Source organism: Ochlerotatus camptorhynchus, unplaced genomic scaffold, assembly GCF_037179485.1.
Source record: "Ochlerotatus camptorhynchus isolate MF236.1 unplaced genomic scaffold, CSIRO-AGI_Acam_v1.1 ptg000179l, whole genome shotgun sequence".
Lineage (NCBI taxonomy): Eukaryota > Metazoa > Arthropoda > Insecta > Diptera > Culicidae > Ochlerotatus > Ochlerotatus camptorhynchus.
Genome location: NW_027040669.1, coordinates 1,157,200 through 1,169,545, shown reverse-complemented (window position 1 = coordinate 1,169,545; position 12,346 = coordinate 1,157,200). Strand labels below are relative to the sequence as shown.

The 12,346-nt window shown below is 39.3% G+C and overlaps 2 protein-coding genes across 3 annotated transcripts in view; one reads left to right on the top strand and one right to left on the bottom strand.

The window, feature by feature from the left end:
- Positions 1-12,346, top strand: part of TrissinR (Trissin receptor) — a 232,469-nt gene that overhangs the window by 15,452 nt on the left and 204,671 nt on the right. The window lies entirely within an intron of this gene.
- The window catches only part of LOC135701909 (uncharacterized), a 34,873-nt gene continuing 32,416 nt past the window's right edge, over positions 9,890-12,346 (bottom strand). Inside the window, exon 2 of the mRNA XM_065222857.1 lies at positions 9,890-10,051. Coding sequence (XP_065078929.1) covers positions 9,890-10,051 — 162 coding nt within the window. The remainder of the gene's footprint in view (positions 10,052-12,346) is intronic.

The following is a 12,346-nucleotide window of genomic DNA, read 5'->3' as shown; positions in this document are numbered from 1 at the left end:
TTTTAATTTAGGAAATAAACATTGCTCCCAGTCAAGACAATTTGATGTTTTTCGTAATCTCTTTTACTGCTCATTGATGAATTGATGAGATTAAAGTTATTTTAATGGAAAAACATCTTGAAAAACGAAGATTACAAAAAAAAAAACAAAAGGAATAATAACAACATGGCGATTGCATAAACATTAATTTTCCATAAGACATTTGTGAAAAAGCTGTTTTGCTTTCATAAAATTGCTAGCAAATGCAAAACATTTAAATGCGGCTTTTACGAAGATAATTTACAGACTGAATTGTTTTATCTGAAGCAAGGGGTAATCAACTCTGCACACTGTGCCGAAACACAGTACGGCACACTATTTGGAACGATAGGACAAGTAGAATACACACACATAATTTAATATAAAATGGCATGATCGCGCACGGATAGGACCCGAATTTTACGTTGGTCAACTTCAAATTTGTATGTCTCAAATTTTAATGAATTAAAAAAACCTGAAATGCTGCATTTGGAAGTTGAGTGTATATACAATGGTTGCTATGATGATTTTTCACCGTTTGCTCTCCAGTTTTCAAAATGAAGTCCAGCAGCGTGTCAAAATTTTGCTCGCGCAGCAAGAGAATCCGACGTTCTCACACGAAACTTATGTGAAGGCGGATTTCAAGCAGCTTCCGGGACAGGAGTTTTAAATCAAGAAGAGGGAAGGTGGCTGAAATTTTCAAAACCATCAAACTATCGAAGTTCCCGAAAAAAAAAATGCACGTGAAAAAAAGGCAATCGAGTGGTACAATACGAACAACGTGGTTGTGGTACCCAAAGACCACAATCCTCCCAACAGCCCAGAACTCTGCCCTATCGAACGGTATTGGGCCTTGGTCAAACGGAATCTAAAAAAAAAAACTAATGAATCCATGAAAATCGAGCAGCAGTTTAAATCTAACTGGCGTTCGGCGGCACATAAGGTCGATGAGATTACTGTGCAAAATTAAATGGAAGGGGTTAAGCGGAAGGCACGGCAGTTCGGATTTGGCAAACCAAAAGAATAAACTAACATTTTTTCCTTTTAAAAGGAGAAATGTTGGCTTCGGCAATACCTTAACCTATTATCGCCAGGGGGTTAAACAAAGTGCTAGAGCACTCAAATTTGGCCAATAGTTGCTCTGAAACACAATATATCCACATGCCAAAATTGAGCTTTCAAGGACGTTGTTTACCCCCCTGACGATAATAGGTTAAGATATTGCCGAAGCCAACTTTGCCTCTATATAAATTGAACTACCAAAAGAAATATAAGAAGATTTTTGTGATATGAATTTTGACTGAAAGAAACGATTTTTCTGTCGACCAATTTTTGCGCGTTCCAGTCTTTAAAACTGGTAAAACAACGATTCAATCAAGAATTTAAGCACGACAAACCAGTTTTGAGCATCGCTTGAAAAAAAATCTGTAAGCATTCTATGAACCATGAATCTCTTTAAATCTAGCAAAACTCAGTCCATCTCAACCGATTCACAGCAAAAATTCCAGTGACTCGTGATTTCATCCAGAACAGCTTCTATTTGAGCGGTTCCACGAACAAGTGGGAAATTTTTCCAGTTTTTATTTTTTGTATTTTTTGATTTGCATGAAACCTTGCATACAAGTTTTTGGGGAAGAAAAACGCCGTTTTGCATACTTGGTTCGCCATTTTGAATCTAGCCTTACTTATGAGAAGGGCCTATGAAAAATGCACATGATATCTTCAAAAAACTGTATCTCGGAAACGGTTTGTCCGATTGGTTTGGTGTCTTGGGCGAAGTTTTAGACAATTGTTGGTGTTATATGAAGAAAATATGCACGATAAAAAAAAGATTAGTATTTGTGTTTTGAACTAAAATATATATTTTCCCTTTAAAGTGACATGTCAATAATTTTTTTATTATCCTTATGTTATAGCTGACTAAAAATGCTATCTAGTGCACAGTAGGTTGTTCTGGAGAAAAATAGGTTACAATGAAAAAAATTGTTTTTTAAAAAAATACAATTTTCAAAAAAGCTATTAAGGAAAGCCAAAAAAGTTTGTCATCCTAATTTTATGAAAGTACATCAAATTTGCAAACAAAAAGTACTTCGGTAACATTTTTCTAAGATGCACCGTTTAGAAGATATTACTGATTTAATATTGTTTTTTTTTTTGATAACTTAATAAGTTTTGGTCCTTTTCGGATGTACTCCGCGTTTTTCCAGTTTCAAAAGTATTTTTTTCGGAAAGATTTGAAAATTTTGAGTTAAAATGACACTGACAGCTTAAAGATTCGAGTGAAATTCTCTGCCTTAAAAGTATTTTGAAAAACAAGTTACAAAATCCCACTATCAGGAACAATGATTTCTTCAAATGATTTTTGGTGCGTTGTGCTGAAAACGTGCTAACAACGTACAGGTAATCAGATACCAGTTAGCTGTAATACGTACAGTTGGTGATTGTAAACATGGTCTTTGTTGGAATTATCCCTGGCCATAACGAGGCTAACTCCGTCGTTGACCGTTCCTTAATAATAAATAAAAAGAACGCAGTAGTCACCTTCCATCAAACTAGAGGGCTGCCGACTGATACCTCAATCAACAACCGCCGCACTCTTTATTCATTCTAGGTATATACAATTTACAATCTTCTTCAATAACAATATACCTACGCCAGCAAATCTACCTCGCTCCAACTCTCCAAACTCGTACCTGAAGGTTCGACGATACCTGAGCGTTCAACTCTACCTATCTTCCAACAGTCTTTACCCAGCATTCTATGATTTCTACCCGTGAGCTGTATAATAATGTCTGACTCGGTTCTGAATTCATCCAGTATCTACTAGGGAAAACCAAACAGTAAATGCAGAAAGGTTGATAGTAGCATAGTGATTATAGTAATTTCAGCTCATAATCCTGTGTTTTTGAACGAGATCCAGTGTTGTTTGATAACATAATAATTGTAAAGGAAAGTGTAACACGTTTTGGTGCAAAGGTAAGTTTTAAATACACATTTTAATTATATGTTTGTGATATTTTCGTACAAAACTAACAATTGGAAAATATTTTCTATGTTACAGATTACAAAATGAGTAAAATAAGATGTATTCGCCCATTCAAAGACATTCAGTGTTCGAAAGAGCTGCGATATCTCACGGATGGTATCATCCAAAAACTAAAATCAATTGGATTTTCCAAGGTATCCACACTGAACACCAAGGATTTTCGTGTTTGTTCGTCTTGCCGTCTACATATTGATTCAAGAGCTCACCTCACCCAAAACGAGGAACAAAGCGTAGCCGGCGGCTCAAGGATGCCAACTGTTCAGACCATACCTGATGTACCTGATTCGCAAAGCTATGAAAGTTTGGTCACGATACCATCAGAGTCAACGCTAAGCACAATTAAATCAAATAAAGACTTCACGATGCCTGTAGACGTCGAAATATTCAACCGAGGAATAGCAGCTATTCGTGTTTCGCCTATAGATTTAGGTAAGGTTAAAAATGTTTACTATCCTGAAAAAAGTGCGCTGAAATCGTCGAAGGTGTACGAAGAAATCTTTTTAAATTAGACGCTAAAACAGAAAAAGCAAACGAGTTTGATGAAGTCATAGAAAATATGAAAATTAAATTTTTAAATTCAGCCACAAGGCAAGAAAAACTATCAATTTTATCATTGTTGCCAAAATCATGGTCAGTACAAAAAATTGTAGACGAATTTAAAACCAGTAGAAATATGGCATCAGATGCAAGAAAGGAAAGAGATAATGTATTTGATGTATGAGATGATGAGATGAGATGAATAAAAATAAACTGATGATATCCAACATATAATGTTATTTTTTATTGCGCACAATCACCATCCCTGAAAAATAAGCTTAATTCGCTCTTTTGAATCTTGCTAATTGAGGAGCTTACATTTGCAGTTCTCAAAAAGGTGTATCTCGAAATCGAGTTGTCTCATCGGTTTGATGTCTGTGGCGATGTTCGGCAATAGAGAGAAAATATGCACAGTATAAACACATCCAGTTTAAATGGATTAAACTGTTAGGCGATATGCAAGAGTTGAATGCACATTTTCAGCACAACGCACCAAAAATCACTTGAAGAAATCATTGTTCCTGATAGTGGGATTTTGTAACTTGTTTTTCAAAATACTTTTAAGGCAGAGAATTTCACTCGAATCTTTAAGTTGTCAGTGTCATTTTAACTCAAAATTTTTCAATCTTTCCGAAAAAAATACTGTTGAAACTGGAAAAACACGGAGTACATCCAAAAAGGGCCAAAACTTATTAAGTTATCAAAAAAAAAAAAAATATTAAATCAGTAATATCTTCTAAACGATGCATCTTAGAAAAATGTTACCGAAGTACTTTTTGTTTGCAAATTTGATGTACTTTCATAAAATTAGGGTGAAAAACTTTTTTGACTTTTCTTAATAGCTTTTTTGAAAATTGTATTTTTTTAAAAAACAATTTTTTTCATCGTAACCTATTTTTCTCCAGAACAGCCTACTGTGTACTAGATAGCATTTTTAGTCAGCTATAACATAAGGATAATAAAAAAATTATTGACATGTCACTTTAAAGGGAAAATTTATATTTTAATTCAAAACACAAATACCAAACTTTTTTTTTTACCGTGCATATTTTCTTCATATAACACCAACAATTGTCTGAAACTTCGCCCAAGACACCAAACCAATCGGACAAACCGTTTCCGAGATACAATTTTTTGAAGATATCATGTGCATTTTTCATAGGCCCTTCTCATAAGTAAGGCTAGATTCAAAATGGCGAACCAAGTATGCAAAACGGCGTTTTTCTTCCCCAAAAACTTGTATGCAAGGTTTCATGCAAATCAAAAAAGATGAAAATTACTCGTTGCTTTAATGATATGGAACCGCTCATTTGAGCTTGACTTCAATCAAGTTCATCCACACCATGGCCAGTCGAGAGGGTCTTGTCGATACGGCTGTCAAGACGGCTGAAACGGGTTATCTTCAGCGATCGACGGTTGGCCAAAAGCTACATATGGTGCAAACTGGTTCGATCCCGTGACCAGGAAAATCATATACAAACCTGGAGACATTGCCCGTCATTGTTGGAACGCAAATCAAAATTAAGCCACCTGTGGAGGAAATTTTGAAGAAGTCTGTTATCGCATCATCGAGGAATTGATAAGGAAATGGTGTGTACATCCTACAAATTTTGACTACGCTAGTGCTGGATAATGCTATGAAAAATATAAGCTGGTCTAACAAGGGCTAACGGACCAATACGTTTTTGATTGAGGATGGCATCATTTTGAAAAATTCCCACTGGTTGCCCTTGATGATAAATATGGAAACGCAAACAATATCATCATTATCAAGCAAAAGGAATCCAGGATGCAACTCGATGAACCCCCTCACATTCTCGCCCACATGCTTTAACCAAAGGTTACCCACTGGAGGGTTTATTCCAGAATATGCTCCTTATTTGTGGGACTAAATATTTTGTACTGTCGTGGGTATTCGATTTCAAAGCGTACAACGAGGGATCAGAGCAGGATCTTCTGTGAGAGTTGAGCTACATTTGCAAGTTTGTTAGGCAGAGTAAACAATAAAGATAAAAGGCTAATTCTAGGGGGTGGCCAGATTCGAATACTGATCTTGACTAGAATCGACCGGGATGGTAATTCTCAAATTTCCCTTGCGTTTTCCCTCGGATATTCTTACCAGTCATTTACCTCAATTGAAATTGGTTTCGATGGGATATCCACAGGACTTTATAGGTATGTCCACATAATTATGAATAAAGATCCAGTCTTCTGGGGGAAGCCAAAAGTTATCAACCACACATATTCCATCAAACCTGGATTTGTACGATTGCCTGAGTGCAATAGTATAGGATTTATAGGAACGGATCATTCCAGTTAAAAATGCAAATACATTCTTTTCCACGAGTCCGACATCAAGCACATCCCCTTCACCAGATCTGGTTATTTTGCAGATGCATCTCTGTCATCTTTCTTCTGTTAACTAGCTCGTATCAAGGGACTCCAGAGCGAGCCAACTGTAAGGCCTTGCTCATTACTGAAAATTTGATTTGAGGCTTTATTAAAAGCTGGCTCGAAGATGTTGCTCCTAGTGTGGGGTTGAATTCCCGCCCGTTCAAATTCTGGGTCACTTTGATGGGAAGAATGTTTTAGGGAGCAGGTGGCAACTTAATCCATCATCGATCGGGCTACGCCTTCGTTTCTGTATCAGTTGTTTAAAGGGACATCGAGCCGGACGGGTTGAACACCGTACAGGATTGATAGCTTCCACTTCTTCTTCCACCTACTGAATGCTTGCCTTGATCGATCAGAGAAATTGAGAATGTAAATACAATAAAAATAGGTTACAATTTTCAGGGTTGCAAAATTTATGGGATATTGACGCATTGATAGGCACACTTTGATTTGAGCGACCTTCTACTTAGAACGAGGAAACGGTAGCCACTACTCTACTGATTTCGTCTTGTTGTTAGACAGAACCAGTGTTGTGGAATAATGAATCTAATACGTCGTTTATAAAGCATTTACAACGCATGAAATCAAAATATGGACGCATAGTGGTATATGAGCTATTTTGCTGACTGTATTCACCTTTATACAGAAATATTGTAAATCAATACAATGAAATCTAATAATGGAGCTAGAAAGCATTTATAAGACGTCATGTTATTAAATCAATTGATAACAATCGATTTAAAGCGTGAATGTATGTGCAAATTACACTGATTCAGTTTGTTATTGGATTAAACTTCTGGTGTGGAATCAGGAAGACAGTCAACGTTTATACAGCTTGAGCTTGAGCTTGATTGACCGCCCCCGGTTGCTACTCTGTTACTGCCAGATCAGCTGTAATTACACAGAGAACCAATAGACGATGCTTGGGACAAGCAATCATCCTCAATGTGTAAAAACTGGTGATCTTAAATTAGGCAATACCAGCGCCGGCCGCGCCCGAACACAGGTCAAGGAAGGAAGGGGAAGGATTGTGTTGACATGACACTCGCTTTGATGGAAGCCGAGAACACCTCTGCACTTCCACGAGGAATCACTGGGATGTTGGATAAGAGGGTTGGGTTTGCCGCAGGGTTCGTTTTGGTAAACGATAAGCTGAATTGATGTCCTAACGATCGTATAACGCGAAGGAGCTTGAGACTAAGCCCACGGTCTTCTGCTCAGTAAGCAAAAACGTTTGCCACTAGGCAGACAAGCACCTTTTTAATCACCGAGTTGCTGTTATTACCATGTAGTCATATTAACAAATAAAACGATTGACGAATTTTGAATGATGAGCCTGAGATTAGACTCATGATGTTCTGCTCAGTAAGCAAAAACGGATGCTCTAAGGCCACCGAGCCCCTCATATCACATAATACCGTTGCTCAAATTTGTGTATCCATTCAAACCCGGAACCAACAACAACAACGAGTTTCGCAAAATACACGATACACAAGCGATTTTACTATAAATCTCTTTGATATGTAAGGACCTGGGACCGCGTTTTTCTGCTCAGTAAGCAGGCCACTGTAACCGACGATCTTTCAAATCCGAAAACTAAAAACTACGAAAAAGTACTTGGGCCTTCACTAAGTTCCACTTTCACGCGACGTTCAATGACAGGGTCCTATCCAGGATTACACCTGAAAAATCCAAATCTGGCCAACGCCCACCTAAACCTGTTCTAATCCACCTGAAATGACTAACGAATGGAAGACTTTGACTACCCAGTCATGCAATAGTCTCATTCCGTGCCTTATGGCAACTTGATGATTCTATTACGCTCATCTTTTGGCACCACCCAGGGGAGACTTGATCCTGTACCCATTGCTTAACTTATCTTCATTCCACTCAGCTACTCGCAATTTCTTGTGATATAGTGGGCGGAATATTATTATATGAGACAATTCAATGCAGACGTCTTTCCAAATTTGGCAGATCGACAGGTAATCGGTGAGTTACCACGATAGTTGCTATTCAACAACTCGACAACGTCCCATCGTCAACGCCTGCTATGAGAATTTCCCATTGCAGACGCCAACGAAATGACGTCATCGAGCTATCGATCAACTACCCTGGTTATCGCCTGGTACCTTATAGCACGATGCTAAGAGGCGAACCGGAAGAATCGACGAGCTACCTCTCCACCACAGGAAAACAGTCAACGTTTATAAAGTTTTTAAATAATAAATAAATCAGATCAGAGCAAACAACGGAACAAAGGCGCTTCTATCGCTCTCAATGGGGTTTTTTCAGCACATAATTCGACATTCCGTTTTATTCAGCATTGTACACTGTTATACAGCATTTATTCAATATGTATGCTTATTTGTGACTCTGAATTGTTTGTTGGGTAGGCATGTTAGGGACAGCGATTGGCACATATTTTGGCACGGATTCAGGTGTGCAGAGTTGAATACCCCTTGATCTGAAGCCATTTTGCTTTATCCTATTCCGTTTAGTTTTAAGACGGCATTAAGGGGGATTTCCGGTTCAATTGACCTAAACTTTGGATTTTTTTCCAGGGAACTGGTAAGAGTTAGAGACCTGAGTTTTTTGTCAAATCTTTATTCATTCTTGCTCTACAACTGGGAATTTTTTCAAGTCCAAAAATCCAAAATGGCGTCCAATATGGCGGCTGCCCGGCGGGTACTTCCCAAAACTGCGAGCAGCCTAGAGGTCGCAAATCGTCACCTAGAAAGAAAATCGGCTCAGTTTCTAGAAGAGTATAGTTTGGGTTTCGGTTAGACGACCCACGTCGATGCTGTGCTTCGGCCAGCTCAACAGGTAGCTATAGTTAGCGGTTTAGACACCATACTGGATGATGATCTTACCGAGAACTTGGATCTGCTCGGGTTCACTGTGGCATTTGTGAAGAGCACTGGTCATGTTGATGAAAATCTCCATCAATTCATCCACTGATTATTTGGTGGTCTCCAGAATCCAGGGGGGAATGGACAGCTTTGTTCAACAGCCATAGTAGCACGCTTGTCACAAATCAATTATAGAAACTTATATACGACTTATTTCAGTCATAAACAAGTTGCTGAAACTTATTGTGATGAAATTTTGCTACTCGGGAGAAGATCCAGACGTTTCTTGATGATGGCGGATCACACCCTTGAATTCGCTTGTCTATGAAGAGGCGGAAAATCGTCCGCCCTGAAAGCCGGGCCGTATCCTTCCTTTGTCCTGGTTGATTTTTGGTGGATGCCTGTTTTCGGATGTGCTTGAAATTCTCGCGTTTAGGGCACTGTTGGATCCTTGGTGAGCACCACCACAGTTGGTACATTTAGACGCCACAGCTTCATCCGCAGCACATTCGAAGGTGGTGTGGTTTTGAGCGCAATTGCCGCAGCGTGGCTTAATGTTGCAGTTGCGGCTGCAGTGTGCAAAGCTCAGATACTGTTGACATTGAGTCAAATAGCGATGACCATCACGGTATGGCTACCAGCGGACGATGATGGAATTGATGGAGCGGATGGCTTTCAGCGCGTTGAGCGTCACCGTTCCCTTCTGGAAGTGTACCAGTACCCTCCTCGTCATTCGATAGACAGTACTTGGGGCCAGCATGTACCAGTCCCTGATTTTAGCTTCGATAAACTTCGGGTAGAAGTTCGGTAGGCCCCTGATGATAACCTTGAATGGTTTCTCACCGAGAATAAAGAATCCCACCTTGGAAGTCCTCAGGTGGATGACGACCAGGTCATACTCCGCTTTCGTACGGCACCACCTTGATGCCGACTCTGCCCAACTTGAATTCGGCTTTGACGCTCAGCGGCGCCAGATCCACGATGAGCTCGTTAAGATGGGAATTTTCCACTACCAGCGGAGGTAGCTTCACTTTTGCCGCGCTCATTTCGGCAGCATTTCGGCAGCATTTCCGGTTTTGGCAGCGTCACCAAAATCTCCAACATCACTGCCGTTCGTCGCAGTGAGATCGGCGCGACAAACCGTGCTGTCGGACTGGTCCCGATTATTCTTGCTCTTCTTGCTACGCTTTTCAGTCACAGCTGGCTGAGTATTCACATCAATGGGAAGAACAGCAAACATGTTCGATATAAGGGAGAACAGCCCATAATGCACCCCTGGGGTAAAATGCCCACTTTTAGAAAAACAGCGATAATTTTTCTTCAGATGCATTTTCCGGGTAACGGTTTGTGATTGTTTTCAACTGGAGGTGTCACAAATAATTCTTGATCATAAAATCATGTATTGACCTACTGATTCCTTAAAAAAATTGCATTTTGTGCAAAACAGGACACAGTTGTTAAAATCATCGACTGTAAATTAAGCTTTTATCATCATGTACCACAAAAAAAAATTAAAAAATTTACGTTTCGTATATTTTTTAGATATTTTACAAGATGACTCACAGTTTAACATTCTTTTGAGATTTTGAGACCTTATTTCTGATGTAACATAAAGAAATAATCATTTGAAATACCGCATCCCTTTGCATTATCTACTTGCAGGGGTTATGGTTTGCTTACCATGGGGTGCATTTTACCCCAATGTTGTGGTGCGTTTTGGCCATTGTTGTCGTGCGTCTTGTCCCAATGTTGTGGTGCATATTGCATCATGAATCAGGCGTTTTGCCCCGCTATCATTTTGGAAGCAATTTAGAAAATACCTTGAAAGTCATGGAAAATCATTCTTTTGTAGTTCTAAATCACTCGATATTTGTAGAAAACATGGTAATGAACCAAACGCCATTACTTTCTTCTTGATTTTAGCTTCCATTCGCCAGCCATTGACGATTTTGCTTAAAGGGTGCGTTTTGCACCGTCCTACCCTACGTACACCCGAGCTTCCTTCACCGGGCTTCGCGAGCGATGCTTTCCCATTTTGGGGCACACACACAAAACCACGCAAGAGAGAGCGTGAACACTATCGCAACTAACTTTCCGAACAACTCAAGGGAGCGAGCTAAACCGAACTGAACTGCTTGACGGTCAAGCAGAGAATTATTTCTGAGCGCAGGCACCGACATCGCTCTCTTATTTAGTGGTTGCTGGTTGACTGCAATCGTGACTCAAAATGGATGGTGCAATATATTGAAGCCTTGAGGTAGGAATGCTGCTGGCCATTAATTGATTTTTTACGTTGGATTACGTCTTTTGGCAACATATTCGGGGAGCAATTTAAAAAAAATCTATCCCGTTACAAAAAGTGGTCAGGTTTTGACCACTTATAACTCTGTCAATAGCGGATGGATTTTAATTCTATACATGCCAATCGATTGGTAATTTACAAAGCTGCCAAAACGAATATCTTATCAATTTTAACAGGTCACTATTGAAATTACACAAATGGGCAACTGTTGCAATGGTGATCAAAATTATTACCCATTACCTGCAAATAGTGGTTTCCCTAACATAGTCGCCAAATATTGATACCGAGCACGTAATCCTACGTCAATCTGCGGTCGAGTCTTGGATACAACCTCTTACTTTTTTATTTACACGATGTATCCTGGCATCCCTTAACTCGACGCAAAATGGATTCCGTTGCACATCCTTCTTTTTAGAAACAGTTAGAAAAGATTGTTATCTCTCTTTACTCTTCACCCAGTCACGAAGCTACTACTGCAAGTGGTGATGGATGTTTCAGGTCGCGTTCGGGTTTATAGCAAAAATCTTGAAACTCAAACTCACCACAGTTTGGTGAATATGGCGAGATTTGTTGGCTTGCTATTTGGAGCAACGATGTCAAGGCTTGTAAAATCAACCGCTGATTTTTACTTGTTTAGGAAAAATCTGTCCACGAAAATCAAGCATGATTCTTTTTTTAATTTTCTCAACACTGGATAGCGGAATAAGCTTTTAACATGTAATAGCACACAACGTATCAATAACATCATAATATGTTCATAGTAAAACTAGACATAATTTTGCTCTGGTTTGGCTATTCCCCTCTGTCCAGGTACCTTTTTTTCTAACCATCTAATCATCATCCTACGTACTTCAGTGGCCATACCCACCCACGACGGAAGCTTTATCACATCATCAACTGCATCCATGTAGATCTTACTTAGGAGCATAAAAACAGACCCCCGAGGATAATTAGATCCATAATTCACGGACAGAGCAAGCAAAGTGCGGCAGCATAGCAGGAAGCTTGTTTTTCTGCAGTTTGTTTTATTACATATTTGTTTTTCACCATCATCCACGATATTGGGTAAAGCCATGGTCCGAGCAAGCAAAGCGATAAAAATGATAAATTTTCGCAGAACCCCACCCTATAAATTGGCGAAGCTGCTTCACCCGCTTACCTATATCTTCTCAGCTATAGTTACGTGCCCGTTCGATT